At 47.4% G+C, this 18,983-nt stretch overlaps 1 protein-coding gene across 4 annotated transcripts in view; it reads right to left on the bottom strand.

Annotated features, from left to right (window-relative positions):
- Positions 1 to 18,983, bottom strand: part of ncapg (non-SMC condensin I complex, subunit G) — a 134,024-nt gene that overhangs the window by 103,927 nt on the left and 11,114 nt on the right. For 3 of the 4 annotated variants that reach the window (XM_085966965.1, XM_085966990.1, XM_085966973.1), the window contains exons 3-5: positions 6,186 to 6,392; positions 4,924 to 5,152; positions 4,200 to 4,345 (exon numbers count right to left, since the gene is read on the bottom strand). In XM_085966965.1, the coding sequence (XP_085823091.1) occupies positions 4,200 to 4,345; positions 4,924 to 5,152; positions 6,186 to 6,392 (582 nt within the window). The remainder of the gene's footprint in view (positions 1 to 4,199; positions 4,346 to 4,923; positions 5,153 to 6,185; positions 6,393 to 18,983) is intronic. The other variant, XM_085966981.1, reaches the window with a different exon arrangement.

Genomic DNA, 18,983 nt, shown 5'->3' with positions numbered 1-18,983 from the left:
TTCCACAGGTTCACTACTCTCTGGGTGAAGAAATTCTTCCTCATCTCTGTCCTAAATTACTTACCCCTTATCCTTAGACTGTGACCCCTTGTTCTGGACTCCCCCGCCATCGGGAACATCCTTCCTGCATCTAGTCTGTCCAGTCCTGTTAGAATTTTATAAGTTTCAATGAGATCCCCTCTCATTCTTCTAAACTCCAGCGAGTATAAGCCCAATCGACCCAATCTCTCCTCATACGTCATTCCTGCCATCCCAGGTATCAGTCTGGTGAATCTTCGCTGCACTCCCTCCATGGCAAGAACATCCTTTCTCAGATAAGGCGACCAAAACTGCACACAATACTCAAGGTGTGGTCTCACCAAGGCCCTGTACAACTGCAGCAAGACATCCTTGCTCCTGTACTCGAATCCTCTCACTATGAAGGCCAACATACCATTTGCCTTAACTGCCTGCTGCACCTGCATGCTTACCTTCAGCGACTGGTGCACAAGGACCCCCAGGTCTCGTTACACTTCCCCTTCACCCAATCTATTGCCATTCAGATAATAATCTGCCTTCCTGTTTTTGCCACCAAAGTGGATAACCTCGCATTTATCCACATTATATACAGCATCTGTCAAATCATCCAACCTGTCCAAATCATACTGGAGTTTCTCTGCATCCTCCTCACAGCACACACACCCACCCAGCTTTGTGTTGTCTGCAAACTTGGAGATATTACATCTAGTTCCCTCGTCTAGGTCATTAATATATATTGTGAATAACCGGAGTCCTAGCACCGATCCCTGTGGTACCCCACTAGTTACTGCCTGCCACTTGGAAAAAGACCCGTTTATTCCAACTCTTTGCTTCCTGTCTGCCAACTAGTTCTCTATCCAAGTCAGTACAGGAAACTTTCTGATATCCGGCACCGACGGGACCGAGCTGGTGCCGTACCATCAAAAGTGCCGGACATACCAGCGTTAATGTTGAGAGATACGGAACTGAAAAGCTCCGTGTCAATCAACAAACCCTGTTGCTTAGCAACAGCTTCAAAACAGTCGGCTGCAGCTACAAGCGTCTCTAGCTGAAGCTGTGGCTATAGCTACAGACCTTGCAGTGCCTGACTGGGGGGAAAAAAAGCAACGAGAACTAAAAAAACTTATAGAAAACGGCTCCTGATTTTTGCCGTTAGATCGAGTATTCCGGACATATAACCTCCGGATAAACCAAAGTCTAAGAACATAAGAAGTAGGAGCAGGAGTAGGCCATACGGCCCCTCGGGCCTGTTCCGCCATTCAATAGGATCATGGCTGATCCGAATCTAGACTCACATCCACTTCCCTGCCCTCTCCCCGTAACCCCTAATTCCCTTATCTGCTAGGAAACTGTCTATCTCCGTTTTAAATTTATTTAATGTTGTAGCTTCCACAGCTCTCTGGGGTAGCAAATTCCATAGATTTACTACCCTCTGAGTGAAGAAGTTTCTCCTCATCTCAGTTTTGAAAGGGCAGCCCCTTATTCTAAGATTATGCCCCCTAGTTCTAGTCTCACCCATCAGTGGAAACAGCTCCTGTACCTTACCCGCAATCCCTTGTGCCTTAACTTTACACGCTAATCTCTTATGCGGGACCTTAACAAAAGCCTTCTGAAAGTCTAAAAACACCACATCCACTGGTTCTCCCTTATCTATTCTACCATTTACATCCTCAAAAAATTCCAGTAGATTAGTCAACCTTTTGTAAATCCATGTTGACTTTGTCCGATCCTGTCACTGTTTTCCAAGTGCTCTGCTATTACATCTTTTATAATAGACTCTAGCATTTTCCCCACTACCGATGTCAGGCTTATAATTCCCCGTTTTCTCTCTACCACCTTTTTTGAATAGTGAGGTTACATTAGCTACCCTCCAATCCATGGGAACTGTTCCAGAGTCTATAGAATTTTGGAAGATGACCAGCAATGCATCTACTATTTCTAGGGCCACTTCCTTAAGTACCCTAGGATGTAGATTATCAGGCCCTGGGGATTTATCAGCCTTCAATCCTGTCAATTTCCCCAACACCATTTCCCTACAAATACTGATTTCATTCAGTTCCTCCCTCTCATTAGACCCTATGTTCCCCGACATCTCTGGGAGGTTATTTGTGTCCTCCTTTGTGAAGACAGAACCAAAGTTTGTATTTAATTGGTCTGCTATTTCTTTGTTCCCCATTATAAATTCCCCAGATTCTGACTGCAAGGGACCGACGCTTGACTTCACCAATCTTTTTCTCTTCATATATCTATAGAAGCTTTGAGTTAGTTTTTATGTCCCCGGCAAGCTTACTCTCATACTCTATTTTGCCCCCTCTTAATTAATCTCTTTGTCCTCCTTTGCTGAATCCTAAACTGCTCCCAATCCTCAGGTTTGCTGCTTTTTCTGGCCAATTTATATGTCCTCTCCTGGGATCTTATGCTATCCCTAATTTCCCTTGTTAGCCACGGTTGAGTCACCTTTTTTGTTTTATTTTTATGCCAAACAGGGATGAACAAATTCTGTAGTTCATCCATGCGATCTATAAATGTTTGCCAATGCCTATCCATCGTCAGCCCTTTAAGTAACATTCCCCAATCCATCCTAGCCAACTCACGCCTCATACCATCGCAGTTTCCTTTATTTAAATTCAGGACCCTAGTCTCCGAGTCAAATACTTCACTCTCCATCTTAATGAAGAATTCTATCATATTATGATCGCTCCTCCCCAAGGGGCCTCGCACAAGTTTGCTAATTAATCCTTTCGCATTACATAATACCCAGTCTAAGAAGGCCTGATCTCTAGTTGGTTCCTCGACATATTGGTCCAGGAAACCATCCCGTGTACACTCTAGGAATTCCTCCTCCACAGTATTGTTACTAATTTGGTTAGCCCAATCTATATGTAGATTAAAGTCACCCATGATAACTGCTGTGCCCTTATTGCACGTGTCTCTAATTTCCTGTTTAATGCCATCCCCAACCTCAGCATTACTGTTTGGGGGTCTGTATACAACTCCCACTAACGTTTTCTGCCCCTTGGTATTTCTCAGCACTACCCATACAGATTCCACATCCTAAGAGCTAATATCCTTCCTTACTATTGTGTTAATCTCCTCTTTAACCAGCAATGCTACCCCACCTCCTTTTCCTTTTTGCCTGTCTTTCCTGAATATTGAATACCCCTGGATGTTGAATTCCCAGCCTTGGTCACCCATAGGGAACCAGCTTATAATGAAACCACTGGGGTAGCTAGGATTACATAGGATATATGACACAGAAACAGGCCATTCGGTCCAAGCCAGCGTTTATGCTCCACTCAAGCCTCCTCCCTCTATTTCCTTCTCCTTCTTGCTTATCTAGCTTCCCCACTATTCACTTCAACCACTCCCTGTGGCAACGAGATCCACGTTCTCTCCATTCTCTGGGTAAAGCAGTTTCTTATGATTTCCCCATTGGATTTCTTGGTGACTATCTTATATTGATGGCCTCTAGCTATGCTCTTCCCCACAAGTGGAAACATTCTTTCTGTATCCACTCTATCAAAACCTTTCATAATTTTAAAGACCTCTATTAGGTCACCCCACAGCCTTAATTTTTCCAAGAGAAGAGATCCAGCCTGTTCATCCTTTCCTAATAAGTATACCCTCGCATTTCTGGTATCATCCTTGTAAATCTTCTCTGCACCCTCTCCAGTGCCTCTATATCCTTTCTATAATATGGTAACCAGAATTGTACACAGTACTCCAAGTGTGGTCTAACCAAGGTTTGATACAAGTTTAGCATAACTTCACTACTTTTCAATTCTATCCCGCTAGAAATAAACCCTAGTGCTTGGTTTGCCTTTTTAATGGACTTGTCGCTACTTTGTGATTTGTGTATTTGTACTCCGAAATCCCTTTGCTCCTCTACCCCAAGACTCGCACCCTCCAAGTAATAAGTGACCTCCTTATTCTTCCTACCAAAATGTAATGCCTCACATTTATCTGTGTTGAATTTCATTTGCCAATTATATGCCCATTCTGCAAGTTTATTAATATCCTCCTGTAATTTGTAATCTAATGGAATAAACTTATGCTTTCTATAAAATCTATAAAGAGTTAAGTGTTTTTAATATTAAATTTGGTAGCAGAGAAGGAACAGAGTGAGGTGTGATACATGAGGGCCAGCACACACAAATATTCACACACACTTCATCACCCACCTCGTAGGCTAATTTTCTGACATTCTCTTTAACATCCATAGTACGCCCAATAACCTTAAGAAGAGTTTTGGTTGATGGTCCTATACAGGACAATACTGCTCGTCTTACCTCTGGATTGGTGTCACACTCAATTAAATACAAGTATGCTAAAATAAAAAATTGCTTGCTATTAGTACATTTTTTTTTTTTTTTAAATCACCAAAAGGCTTAATAATTACCTTTTTACTACATTACATTTCAGCAAGACAAAAAGACATACACTGAACTTACCCACTTCTAGTCACCAGCAACAAATAGTAGCAATATATTTTTTAAAACACCATTTTTTGCAAAAGAGGCTTTCTTTAACAGCACGTGTGCACATTAAAAGACAAGAGTTTTAAATGATGTCAGTGCTAAGTTGTACAAAGTTCCCTCCCCCACCCAAAAAACAGATGATCCATTTAAGAGCATATCCCTTTACTATACTAAACTCATTGTGGGGCCCTTGTTTTCACTATCTCCTTACAGTACAGGCTAAGAGACAGAAACAAGCAGAAATAAAACCTGCATCATGCATATCTTAGAAAATACCCGTTAGAAAAAGCTATTTAACTTCATAATTTGCAATTTTAAAAATGTTCTGTGGATATTCATATTTATGTGATGGCATACAGACTTAAAAAAGTAAACTAACAGTTTACAATAGCAATCATTATTGTAGACTGGATACACTAATACTTACCATCAATTACTGGGCATTTTTCATCAGTGGGGTCCTGAAGTCTGGCCAAGGCAAGCACAGCCTGTATTCGCACATTTGGATACTTGTCTTTTAACCTCACCAGCATGGCTTCATATATACGGGCATATAGTTCGTCATCAATCTGTGCATTTTCTGACATGCTACCAAGAAGCTTGTTGATAAGCTGACAGGCACGGAATCGAACAGAGTGGCTACATGCACTGTGAGACTGTTAGGAGAAGGTTAAAATCTAAGACACCAGTCAAAGACCAGTGAGATTTATGCTGAATTCATTACATTTTTGTCAAAAGTACTTACAACAAAATAAAATGAGCAAGTTCTAAGATTAATGAGTTAGTAATTTTTGTGTTAATTTGTCAAACATTATGCAAGCTACTGTCTTCATTAAAATTGTTTGTACATTAGAATTTAGCAGTGCTATAATTGTACAAATTTATTCAGCATCTGTGTGAACTTCATCTAGCACAAAACACAGACATTAATCTCTCACTGGATAAATTATCCAAGGTTCAAGGAAAAAACTTCTAAAGTAATGCTTTAAATAATATTAAAAGACCTCAAAAACCAATGGAAGGGTTAAGAGTCTTAAAAAAAAACAACTCGAATTTACCTAACACATTATCATTTGTCTCAGGGTGTCCAAAAGCACTTCTCATCCAATTAGTTTCTGTAGTGTAGTTACTGTTATGTAGGTAAATGTGACAACTAATTTGCACACAGCATGGTCCTGCAAACAAGACTATTAACCAGTTAATCAGCTTTCGGTGGCAGCTGAATGCAAATATGTTTATTAAAGATAAAATTTAAAATGTTTAGAACAATTCAGTGAGAATTATGCTCCGGAGAGGGGGAAAACAAGCACAGTCCAGTCCTCTGAAAGGGGCCATTTTGGTTCTAGACATTTTGATTTCTTTAAATAAAATAATCCCCAATACTCTGCTATCTTTTAACAATTAAAAGCTGGTCACTTTTTTATGCTAGTGCTTAGTACACCAGAAAAAAATGAACTCCTTTTTGGACAACATAAACCAAATTTTACCATCGAGTGCAAAAAGGACTGATGTTAATTTTGCTGCTAGATCTCTACTAGCAAGTTAGAAAGATTTCCATGAAGAAAAATGATCTACTGGTGGGAAATCCATTATCAACCAATGTTTTAGCAAGTAAAATGAAACAGCAACAACTTAATTCCATGGCACTATATCTTTTTAAATATAAGAACTTTGAGAATAATACTGCACCTTAAGCAGAAAGTGAAATAGGAACAGCATGAAAGGGTTTTCTTCCTCATCACTTTCCTCATCCACTGGTTCTTCAAATGAAGTCGCAAACTTTGCAACAAACTCAATCATCCTTTCTACTGCTGGCTCTCGCTTATAAATGGTCATGGGATACTTCAACAAATTGATAAATTCCTCGTGAAATGTATTTTTATCTTCATCCTGCAACTTTAAATAAAATTTGTAGTATTAATAATGGAAAGCGTATAAGCACAGACTTTTCCTAGGAAAATGCTAAAAAGAAAAATATAGAATGAGAAAAGCCACTCGGCCTATTAAATCCTTTACTTCCACCAGACCGTGTACAATTTGCTTCGTCATGAATACGCTCCAACTTATTTAACTGCTTCAGGGGAGTGATTAAAGTAGGTAAAATATCCAAAAAAAAGCTCTAACAAGTGAACCCTCCATATTAATCCAGCATTAAAGTCTACATTATTAAACCCTGACCAGTTGGATTTCACATGGAGAACTGGAAACATAGCAGTCAAGGTGCCTGCTCCTGATCACTGAGCAATGACCTTCTCTGTGTGCGGACATCAGATGAGGACAGAATTAGTCTCGGTTTAATGCTCACTCATGGTCAAGCAGCCTGCTGACATTCATTGCCTTGGCTCATGAATTATCAGGTGGTTGCTGCCGACCATGGAATCTCATCCCAACACTTGTCAATGCCTTAAAGAGAGAAGCGTGGTGAATTGGGGAAAACTAAAAGAAAGGATAGTACTTTCACTCTATCAAATTGATTCAGCGGATTGCTTAACGCTCCAGTAGAAGACAAATAGAATATAAAGAAGTACTACTGTGAATATATAGAATACATAATCAAGATCAGCAAGCATTTTCTAAACAAACATGTCTATCCTTAAACGATCAACAAAACAATCAGAAGTGAAGAAGAAAAAAACAAATTCTATAAATCCTATAGGGAGAAAGCTTGGGGAGGGAGGGGGTTGTCACTGAAACTACTATAAGGAAACTCACACATTAAAAGGAGTGGTCAGAGGGGCAAAGACAAACCTGGAAATGAGCACAACTGATGCAACAGAGTAAAGGAAGATATTATTTCAGTCTTAGAACACCAAGAAGCAGCCAAAACACCAAGAAACAACCAGAGTAAAGACAAGAACCTGGAAAGATGTAAATGAGGCCAAAATTGAGGATGAATGTAAAACACACTTAAATAATCATTTTCATAGAAGCATAGAACGATACAGCACAGGAGATGATTATTTGGCCCATCGTGCCTGTGTCGGGTCTTTAGTAGAGCTATCCAATTAATCCCACGCCCCTGCTCTTTCACCATAGCCCTGTATATTTTTTCCCTTCAAGTATTTACAGGAAACTTTGGTTTATCTGGAGGTTGTATGTCCTGAATACCCGATCTAACGGCAAATATCAGGCGCCGTTTTCTGTAAGTTTTTTTTAGATCTCGTTCTTTTTTTCCCCCCAGCCACTGCAAGGTCTGTAGCTATAGCAACAGCTTCAGCTACAGACGCTTGCAGCTGCAGCCGACTCTTTAGAAGCTGTTGCTAAGCAACAGTGTTTGTTGTCAGATACGGAGATGAAAACCTCCATATGCTTCAACATTAACTTTGTATGTCCGGCAGTTTTGATAGATCGGCAACACGCCGGTCCCATCAGTGCCGGATATCACAAAGTTTCCTGTATCTTTTTTTGAATGTTACAATTGAATCTGCTCAACCACCCTTTCAGGCAGTGCATTCCAGATCACAACTCGCTGCATAAAAAAATATTTCCTCTTGTCGCTCTGTTTTTTGCCAATCACCTTAAAATTCTGGTTTCCGAACCTCATGCCATTGGAAACTGTTTCTCTTTATTTACTCTTATCAAATCCCTTCATGATTTTGAACACCTCTACCAAATCTCCTCTTAACCTTCTCTGCTCCAAGGAGAACAGCCCCATCTTCTCCAGTATCTCCACATAACTAAAGTCTCTCATCCCTGGTACCATTCTGGTAAATCTCTTCTGCACCCTCTCCAAGGCCTGGAGATCTTTCCTAAAGTGTGGTGCCCAGAATTGGACAATATTCCAGCTGAGGCCTAACCAGTGTTTTAAAAAGGTTTAGCATAACTTCCTGGCTTTTGTACTCTATTCCTCTATTAATAAAGCCAAGGATTCCATATGCTTTTTTAACAGCCTTCTCAACTTGTCCTGCCACCTGCAAAGATTTGTGTACATACACCCCCCCAGGTCTCTGTTCCTGCACCCCCGCCTCCCTTAAAATTGTACCATTTAGTTCATATTGCCTCTCCTCATTCTTCCTACCAAAATGCATCACTTCACACTTCTCTGCGTTAAATTTCATCTGCCATGTGTCTGCCCATTTCACCAGTCTATATCCTCCTGAAGTCTGTTACTATCCTCCTCACCGTTTACTACATTTCCGAGCTTCGTATCATCGGCAAACTTTTAAATTATGCTACCAAGTCCAGGTCATTAATATATATCAAAAAGAGCAGTGGTCCCAACACCAACCCCTGGGGAACAGCACTGTATACTTCCCTCCAGTCTGAAAAACAACCATTCCTCACTACTCTCTGCTTTCTGTCCCTTAGCCAATTTTGTATCAATACTGCCACTGTTCCATTAATCCCATGGCTTTTAATTTTGCTAATAAGTCTACTGTGCGGTACTTTGTCAAATACCTTTTGGAAGTCCATATACACATCAACCACACTACCCTCATCAACCCTTCCATTACTTCATCAAAGAGCTCGATAAAGTTAGTCAAACACTATTTGTCTTTAACAAATCGGTGTCGACTTTCATTTATTACCCCATACTTTTCTAATTGTCAATTCATTTTGTCCCGGATTACTGCCTCTAAAAGTTTCCGCACCACCGACAATAGGCTGACTAGCCTGTAGTTGCCAGGTTTATCCCTCTCCCCTTTTTTTTTTAAAAGAACAAGGATATAACATTTGCAATCCTCCAGTCCTCTGGCACCACCCCCATATCCAATGAGGATTGGAAGGTTGCAGGCAGAGCCTTCGCAATTTCCACCCTTACTTCCCTCAGTAACCTAGGATGCCTCCCATCCAGACCGGGTGACTTCTCTACTTTAAGGACTGACAACCTTTTAAGTACCTCCTCTTTATCTATGTTTATCCTATCCCATATCGCTACTGCATCCTCCTCTCTAGTGAAGACAGATGCAAAGTACCCATTTAGTACCTCAGCCATGCCCTCTGCCTCTACAAGATAATCTATTTTTTGTCCCCAATCAGCCCCACCCTTCCACTATTTACAGGTGTATAAAGAACTTTTAATTTCCCCTTTATGTTATAATCTCTCTTTGTCCCTCGTTCCCATGTTTAGATCTCCTCTTTACTTTCTATATTCAGCTTGGTCCTCTACTGTATTATTCTGTCTCATTTTAACTATATCTTTAGTCATCCAGGGAACTCTGGCTTTGGATGCCCTTCCTTTCCCCCTCATGGGAATGTGTCTACTCTGTACCTGAACCATCTCCCATTGTTCAATTACTGTTTTGCCTACCAATTTTTTATTTCAATCCACCTGGGTCAGATCCCTTTTCAACTCACTGAAGTTAGCTTTCCTCCAGTTAAGTATTTTTACACTTGATTTTACCTTGTCCTTCGCCATACCTATTCTCAACCTGATATGATCACTGCACCACAAACAATCTCCCACTGAAACATGCTCCACTTGCCCCACTTCGTCCCCCAGAACTAGATCCAGCACTGCTTCCTTCCTCATTGGGCTGGAAACACACTGATCAAGAAAGTTCCCACTCTTTGCCCTTTACACTGTTACTATCCAAGTCTATATTAGGATAATTGAAGTCCCCCATTATCATTATTCTATAGTTCTTGCATCTTTCTGTAATTTGCCTGCAAATCTGCTCCTCTATCTCCTCCCCAATATTTAGTGGTCTACAGTATACACCCAGTGTATACTGAGGACACCCTCCATCGTGTTGTGTGGCACTACCACCGTGCTAAATGGGATAGATTCAGAACAGATCTAGCAGCTCAAAACTGGACATCCATGAGGTACTGTGGGCGATCAGCAGCAGCAGAATTGTATTCCACCACAATCTGCGACCTCATGGCCTGACATATCATTCACTCTACCATTACCATCAAGCCAGGGAACCAACCCTGGTTCAATAAGGAGTGTAGAAGAGCATGCCAGGAGCAGCACCAGGCGTACCTAAAAATGAGGTGCCAACCTGGGGAAGCTACAACACAGGACTACATGCATGCTAAAAAGCGGAAGCAGCATGCTATAGACAGGGCTAAGCGATCCCACAATCAATGGATCAGATCAAAGCTCTGCAGTCCTGCCACATCCAGTCGTGAACAGTGGTGGACCATTAAACAACTAACAGGAGGAGGAGGTTCCATGAATATCCCCATCCTCAACGATGGTGAAGCCCAGCACGCGAGTGCAAAAGACAAGGTTGATGCATTTGCAACCATCTTCAGCCAGAAGTGCCTAGTGGATGATACATATCGGCCTCCTCCCGAGGTTCCCACATCACAGAAGCCGGTCTTCAGCCAATTCGATTCACTCCACGCGATATCAAGGCACGGCTGAGCGCACTGGAGACAGCAAAGGCTACGGGCCCTGACAACATCCCTGCTGTCATGCTGAAGACGTATACTCCAGAACTAGCCACACCTCTAGCCAAGTTGTTCCAGTACAGCTACAACACTGGCATCTATCTGAATGTGGAAAACTGCCCAGGTATGTCTTGTCCACAAAAAGCAGGACAAATCCAATCCTGCCAATTACCGCCCCATCAGTCTACTCTCAATCAGCAGCAAAGTGAAGGAAGGTGTCGTCGACAGTGCTATCAAGCGGCACTTACTCACTATTAACCTGCTCACTGATGCCCAGTTTGGGTTCCGCCAGGACCACTCAGCTACAGACCTCATTACAGCCTTGGTCCAAACATGAAGGAGCTGAATTCCAGAGGGGAGGCGAGAGTGACTGCCCTTGACATCAAGGCAGCATTTGACCGAGTGTGGCATCAAGGAGCCCTAGTAAAACTGAAGTCATTGGGAATCAGGGGAAAATCTCTCCACTGGCTGGAGTCATACCTAGCACAAAGGAAGATGGTTGTGGTGGTTGGTGGTCAATCATCCCAGCCCCAGGATATCACTGCAGGAGTTCCTCAGGGCAGTGTCCTCGGCTCCACCATCTTCAGCTGCTTCATCAATAACCTTCCCTCCAACATAAGGTCAGAAATGGGGATGTTCGCAGATGACTGCACAGTGTTCAGTGTCATTCACAACACCTCAGATAATGAAGCAGTCCATGCCTGCATGCAACAAGACGTGGACGGCATTCAGGCTTGGGCTGATAAGTGGCAGGTAACATTCGCGCCACACAAGTGCCAGGCAATGACTATCTCCAACAAGCAAGAGTCTAACCACCGCCCCTTAACATTCAATGGCATTACCATCGTCGAATCCCCCATCAACATCCTAGGGGTCACCATTGACCAGAAACTTAACTGGACCAGCCACATAAATACTGTGGCAACAGGAGCAGGTCAGAGGCTAGGTATTCTGTGGTAAGTGTCTCACCTCCTGACTCCCCAAAGCCTTTTCACCATCTGCAAGGTACAAGTCAGGAGTATGATGGAATACTCTCCACTTGCCTGGATGAGTGCAGCTCCAACAACACTCAAGAAGCTCGACACCATCCAGGACAAAGCAGCCTGCTTGATTGGCAACCCATCCACCACCTTAAACATTCACTCCCTCCACCACCAGCATACCGTGGCTGCAGTGTGTACCATCTACAAGATGCACTGCAGCAACTCGCCAAGGCTCCTTCGGCAGCACCTCCCAAACCCGTGACCTCTACCACTTAGAAGGACAAGGGCCATGGGAACACCACCCTCCAAGTTCTCCTCCAAGTCACACACCATCCTGACTTGGAAGTATATCGCCGTTCCTTCATTGTCATTGGGTCAAAATCCTGGAACTCCCTCCACAGGAGGAGTACCTTCACCACACGGACTGCAGCGGTTCAAGAAGGTGGCTCACCACCACCTTCTCAAGGGCAGTTAGGGATGGGCAATAAAAGCTGGACCTGCCGGCGACGCCCAGATCCCATAAACGAATAAAAAAAAAAGCAGCATAATAGCTCCTCTATTGTTCCTTAATTCTACCCAAATAGACTCTGTCTTTGGCTCCTCAGCTACATCGTCCTTCTCCAGTGCTGTAATAGTTTCTTTGATCAATACTGCCACCCTCTCTCCTTTGTTAACGTCCCTATATTTCCTCAATATCTTGTAGCCAAGAATATTAAGTTCCCAATCCTCCCCTTCTTTGAGACAGGTCTCTGTCATTGCCACTATATCATAATCCCATGTGGTGTGGCGACACGCCACCACTGGACATAATCCGCTCACGGCGGCACAGACAGTCTAAGCAGAAGCCCCCAGCCGGGGGCCCTTTCCTCCAGCAACTTGTTTCCCGCAGGGACAGGCTGCTGGGAGCACTTCCTGTCTGGGAAGTATTTAAGTGGATGCGCGGGCTTTTCTAGTTCCTGTTTGTCATGTGGTTGGAATAAAGCAGTTGTGTTTTCAATAGCTCTGGTCTCGACTCCCACGTTTGCCGCGGTATCTCAACACTGGTGACCCCGACGCTCAGGACGAATCCTAAGCTAGCATGGCGGATACAAACGCAGTCACGGTTAAATTACCAGACTTTTGGGAGAACCTCGCCGAAGCCTGGTTCGTTCAAGCCGAGTCCAGATTCCGGCTGAAAGGCATTACAGTCGACGCCACGAAGTACGACTACCTCGTCGCCTCGCTCACCTACGCTACAGTCCCCAAGGTTTGGGCAGCGCTGCAGAATCCACCAACGGAGGGCAAGTACGAACATCTGAACTTAAAAAATTTCAAACGTCCTCTTACCAGCGCCACTGCCAAGTCCTGGACCTCCCCGGCCTTGGTGACGCTTCACCATCAGACCTGCTTTCCCACATGCTGTCCCTCTCAGACGACAAAAATCCTGGCGTCCTTTTTCGCACGCTTTTCATTCGGCAGCTCCCCGCCAGCACCCGCCCGCTCATTGTGGAGTCTGACTCCACGGACCTGAATGATATAGCCGAAAAGGCCGACCGGCTGCTCTCTGCACAGGCCGCTCGCGACGTCGCGCCCGGCCTCACGGCAACGACCACGCGGTCTTCCCGGGCCGCTAGGCCCGACCGCCCTACCACTCCGGGTCACTGCCACTACCACACCCGTTTTGGCGCTAGGGCTCAACGCTGCACGCCACCGTGTTCCTTCAAACCCCCCCCCCGCGATGGCCGCGGGGCAGAAGGAGCCCCTACTGTACGTCACTGACGACAGAACCAACCGCCGATTTCTGTGCGACACAGGGGCCCAGCACAGCATCACCCCCGCCTCCGCCCTCGAGATCCAACGCGGCACACGGGGTATCACACTGGCTGCAGCCAACGGCTCTGAAATCCGCACATATGGCACCCGCATGGTCACGCTCGACCTCGCGGGCCGCCGCTACCGCTGGGAGTTCCTCACAGCCAAGGTCCTCTGCCCACTCATCGGCGCTGACTTCCTACGCGCCCACGGCCTCCTCGTCGACATTCCGAGGCACCGCCTCGTCGACATCAACACTATGGCCCCCATCCCCGGCGCCTTTACCCCGGCCCGTTCGGCCGGCCTGACGACCTACTGCCTCGCCAGAGCCACGGACGACTACTCGGCACTCCTAGCTGAGTTTCCCGCCCTCACTAACCCGACCTTTTCGGCCAAAGCCACCAAGCACGGTGTGGAACACTATATCCCCACCACCGGCCCCCCAGTTTCTGCCCACGCCCGCAGACTCAACCCGGCCAAGCTGGAAATCGCGCGGGCCGAGTTCACCAACATGGAACAACTCGGCATCATCCGCCGCTCCAGCATCCCTTGGGCCTCGCCCCTCCACATCGCCCCCAAGCCCGGCGGAGGCTGGCGCCCTTGCGGGGACTACCGCCGCCTCAACGACGCCACCACCCCCGATCGATACCCGGTGCCACACATCCAGGACTGTTCGGCCCGACTGGCCGGACGAACCGTCTTTTCCAAAGTCGACCTGGTGCGCGGTTACCACCAAGTCCCCGTACACCCCGCGGACATCCCCAAAACGGCCGTCATCACCCCATTCGGCCTGTTCGAGTTCCTGAGGATGCCCTTCGGCCTCAAGAATGCAGCACAGGCTTTCCAGCGCCTTATGGACTCAGTCCTCCGGGACCTGAACTTCCTATTCGTCTTTCTAGACGACATTCTCGTGGCCAGCTCCTCCAAACAGGAACACCTCGAACACCTTCGCATCCTGTTTGGGCGCCTAGCCCAACACGGGCTCATCCTCAGCCCGGCGAAGTGCCAATTCGGCCTAACCGAGATCAATTTTCTCGGTCACCACATCACCCCTGCTGGGGCCGTCCCCCTGCCCAACAAGGTGCAGGCCGTCCAGCAATTCCCCCGCCCCACAACCATCAAGGGCCTCCAGGAGTTCCTCGGGATGGTGAACTTCTACAACAGGTTCATCCCCAGAGCCGCAGCCCTCATGAAGCCCCTATACGACTCCCTCCGAGGAAAATCCGGCAAGGTGGACGTAGCCTGGACCACTGACACGGCAGCCGCCTTCGACGCCACCAAAAACACGCTCGCCGACGCCACTCTGCTCGCGCACCCGAGGGCCGATGCCCGGGTCGCGCTCACCACCGACGCCTCCGACCACGCGGTCGGGGCCGTGTTCGAGCAGTGGGTCAATGGCGCGTGGCAGCCACTTGCCTTCTACAGCCGCCAACTGCGCCCCCCGGAGGTCAAATACTCCACTTTCAACCGCGAGCTTCTCGCACTCCACCTGTCGGTCCGCCATTTCAGGTTCCTCCTGAAAGGCCGCCCCTTCACCGCGTATGTGGACCACAAGCCACTCACATACGCGATGGCCAAGCACACCGAACCCTGGTCCGCTAGGCAGCAACGCCAGCTCGCGGCCGTCTGAGTTTACTACGGACATTCAGCACGTCTCCGGTAGAGACAACGTGGTCACCGACTGCCTTTCCCGTCCCGCCGTCTGTGCGAATCACCTCGCGGTCGACTACGCACAACTAGCAGCGGCCCAGCTCACGGACCCAGACCTCCTCTCGGCGGCTACCAGCCTGCCAGGGCTACGCCTAGCCAAGGTCGCGCACGGGCCCGAAGCCACGGCAGTCACGTGCGGCGTCTCACTCGGCCAACCCAGGCCGGTCGTCCCTGAGACCTGGCGCCGCCGCGTCTTCGACGCGCTCCACGGGCTCTCTCACCCGGGTTCCCGCGCATCCGTCAAACTCCTCTCCAAGCGCTTCGTCTGGCGCGGCCTCAGCAGAGATGTTCGGACTTGGGCCACCTCCTGTCTCGCCTGCCAAGGGGCTAAGGTACAGCTGCACACCAAAGCACCCCTGGGAGACTTCGAGGTACCCAGCTGCCGCTTCGACCACGTACACGTCGACATCGTCGGTCCCCTGCCGCCATCGCAAGGCCAAACTTATCTCCTCACGATGGTCGACCGCTACACACGCTGGCCTGAGGCAGTGCCGCTGACCTCCACCACCACAGCCGACATCGCCAGGGCGTTCGTTAACACCTGGGTTGCGAGGTTCGGCGTACCGGCCGACATAACCTCCGACAGAGGCGCCCAGTTCACCTCCGAACTCTGGACGGCCACAGCACGCAACCTCGGGGTGACGCTCCACCGCACCACGGCGTACCACCCGCAGGCCAACGGACTTTGTGAACGCTTCCACAGGTCACTCAAGGCCTCACTCCGCGCCGGCCTGCAGGACAGTACCTGGACTGACCGCCTACCGTGGGTGCTACTCGGCCTACGCACCGCTGTCAAGGAAGACCTCCAGTCCTCGGCAGCGGAGTTAGTCTACGGACAACCGCTGCGCATCCCAGGCGAATTCCTTCCGGAGCCTACCAAGCCTTGGTCGGCCGAACAGCAGCGGCTCGACTCTTTCTCTTCCGCTCAGCAGTTCGCCCCACTTCCGGTCAACCGACACGGCGAACTTGCACCTCACGTCCCGCCAAATTTACAGCAGGCGCGCTTCGTCTTCGTGCGACACGACGCGCACCACGGGCCCCTGCGACCCCCGTACGACGGTCCGTACGAGGTACTACAAACCGGGGACAAGGTCTTCAAGCTGCGACTCGGCGACAGGGTCGAGACAGTCTCCATCGACTGGCTCAAACCAGCACACACAGAACCAGGGGAACAGGTCCCCGTGGCCCAGCCTCCAACTAGAGGCCGTCCCCCCAGCAAGCCAGCACAGCCGGCGGCGAACCGCCCGACCCAACCAACCAGACCGGCGACCAGAGCCGCTGCGGCAGAACCATTAGACCACCGTCACGACTCGTCCACTCCTCCTAAGCGGATTCTGGGGGGGAGCTCTGTGGCGACACGCCACCACTGGACATAATCCGCTCACGGCGGCACAGACAGTCTAAGCAGAAGCCCCCAGCCGGGGGCCCTTTCCTCCAGCAACTTGTTTCCCGCAGGGACAGGCTGCCGGGAGCACTTCCTGTCTGGGAAGTATTTAAGTGGATGCGCGGGCTTTTCTAGTTCCTGTTTGTCATGTGGTTGGAATAAAGCAGTTGTGTTTTCAATAGCTCTGGTCTCGACTCCCACGTTTGCCGCGGTATCTCAACAGTGGCAACTTTTGCCTGCAGCACGCCAAAACCATCTTCGACTGCTTCACATTTGCACCCCCCTCCACCGCAGTCTGATCCCTCCTCCCCCACCCCCCCCAGTCTGATCCCTCCTATTTCTGAATTATTCTTTACTCTCGTGCTATTTGCCTCTCCCAGTGCTATGCGCACCTTGCATCTCCTCTCCGTTTCATCCTGGTGCCCAACCCCACCAAATTAGCATAAACCCTCCCCCACAGTACTAGTTAACCTTCCTGCGAGGACATTGGTCCTAGCTCTGTTGAGGTGCAACCCGTCCACCTTGTACAGGTCCCTTCTGCCGCAGAACTGGTCCCAATCAATGCGAAAAACCGCATATATGCGGTGTTTTGAAAGGGCCGTGCACCAGAAAAAAAATTAACGGGAACATTGGTTCCAATGCCCCTGGAATCTGAATGTGAAGATCTCCCTCCTGCACCATTTCTCCAGCCACGCATTAACCTGTTTTATCCTACAATTCCGATACTCACTAGCGTGTGGCACTGGGAGTAATCCAGTGATTACTACCTTTGAGGTCCTTTTTTTAAACTTCCTTCCTAGCTCTTGAAACTCTGACTGCAGGACCTCAACCCTTTCCTTTCCTATGTCATTAGATCCCACATGGACCACGGCTTCTAGCTGTTCCCCATCCCCCCTCGAAGTGTGCTTTCTCAGTGATGTCCTTTACCCTGGCACTACGGAGGCAACATACCACGTGGGGCCCACGTCGGCAGTTGCAGAAACGCCCGTCCATCCCCGACTATCAAATCCCCTATGACCAGTGCATTTCTACACTTTGCTGTGCCGCCCTGTAGTCATTTGTCCCACAGTGCTGCGAATGTGCTTTAAACTGCAGTCCCCTGCACTCCCCCAAGGTGTCATCACCCTCGCTGGTATTCAGCACTGAAAACCGGTTTGAGAGTGCCACACTCCCAGAGGATTCCTGCACTGCCTGCATCTTCCTAACTTGCTGGGTGGCCGCCCACTTACTATTCTCCTGAAGTCTCTAGCTGCGGTGTGACCACCTCCTGGAACGTGCTCTCCAGGAGATTCTCAGCCTCCCGTGTGCCCTGCAGTAACTCCAGCCACTCCTCAAGCTCAGAAAGCCAGAGCTCGAGTTCGAGCAACTGGAGGAAATTCCTGCACACGCGATTATCTAGGACACATGAAGCGTCCTGGAGTTTCCACATGGCACAGGAATTGCAGACAACGGGTCTCAGCTATCCCATCATTTTGCTTAAAAAAAATCCCTTTCGATCTAATTAAATTGCTGATTATTTATATATTTACCCTTGGCTTAAATCACTTAGCACTTCCTTCCCCCTCTGTACCAAATTCCTGTTGCCACTGTTTACAAGCAGATACTCCCAGCTCTGTGCACAAGTATTTTGTTTATGTATTCATTAGGAAAAACACGAGTACCATGCCATCCATAATCAGTGATAATCCATGTTGAGATCAGCGATCTCAACATAAATGAGATGGAGGTCTTACAGGCTAAAAGAGCTCAAAGCTAATTGCCAGAGATGGATGGTATTTATCCTAAGCATTAAGAGATGCGTGTGGAGGCTGATGGTCATTACAAATGAGTCCAGGAACAATGCAAGAACTCTACTAGATGTGAAATAAGAAATTGCAGTACCATTTTCAAAAAAGGTAGCATAACAGATTATTAGGTAAAATGACAGATTCAATAATCAGGAGTAAATGCAAGAATCACCTGTAAAGAAAGAACAAACTAACTTGCAATTACATGGCATCTGAGCACATCCTTGAGATGTCCCAAAGGACCAGATTTATACGCTCAAATCTGTAATGGGGCTGGAACTCTCAACCTTCTGACTCGGACCACAATGCTACCAACGGAGTCAAGCTGAAACTGCGTGAATATAACCTAGTAAATAGTAACCAGTACAGATTCAGAAAACAAATAAGCCTAAATTGATCTGCTCTGACTTTTCTTTTGCAGAAGTCACATCTTAACTACAGTGTGAAAGACCCTCTAACATTTTGGTAATGTTCCACACAAAAGGCTTAT

Source organism: Somniosus microcephalus, chromosome 2 (assembly GCF_052327205.1).
Source record: "Somniosus microcephalus isolate GS21.2 chromosome 2, FLI_Smic_1.0, whole genome shotgun sequence".
In the NCBI taxonomy this organism is placed as follows: Eukaryota; Metazoa; Chordata; class Chondrichthyes; order Squaliformes; family Somniosidae; genus Somniosus; species Somniosus microcephalus.
This window is presented reverse-complemented; position numbering and strand designations above follow the sequence as displayed.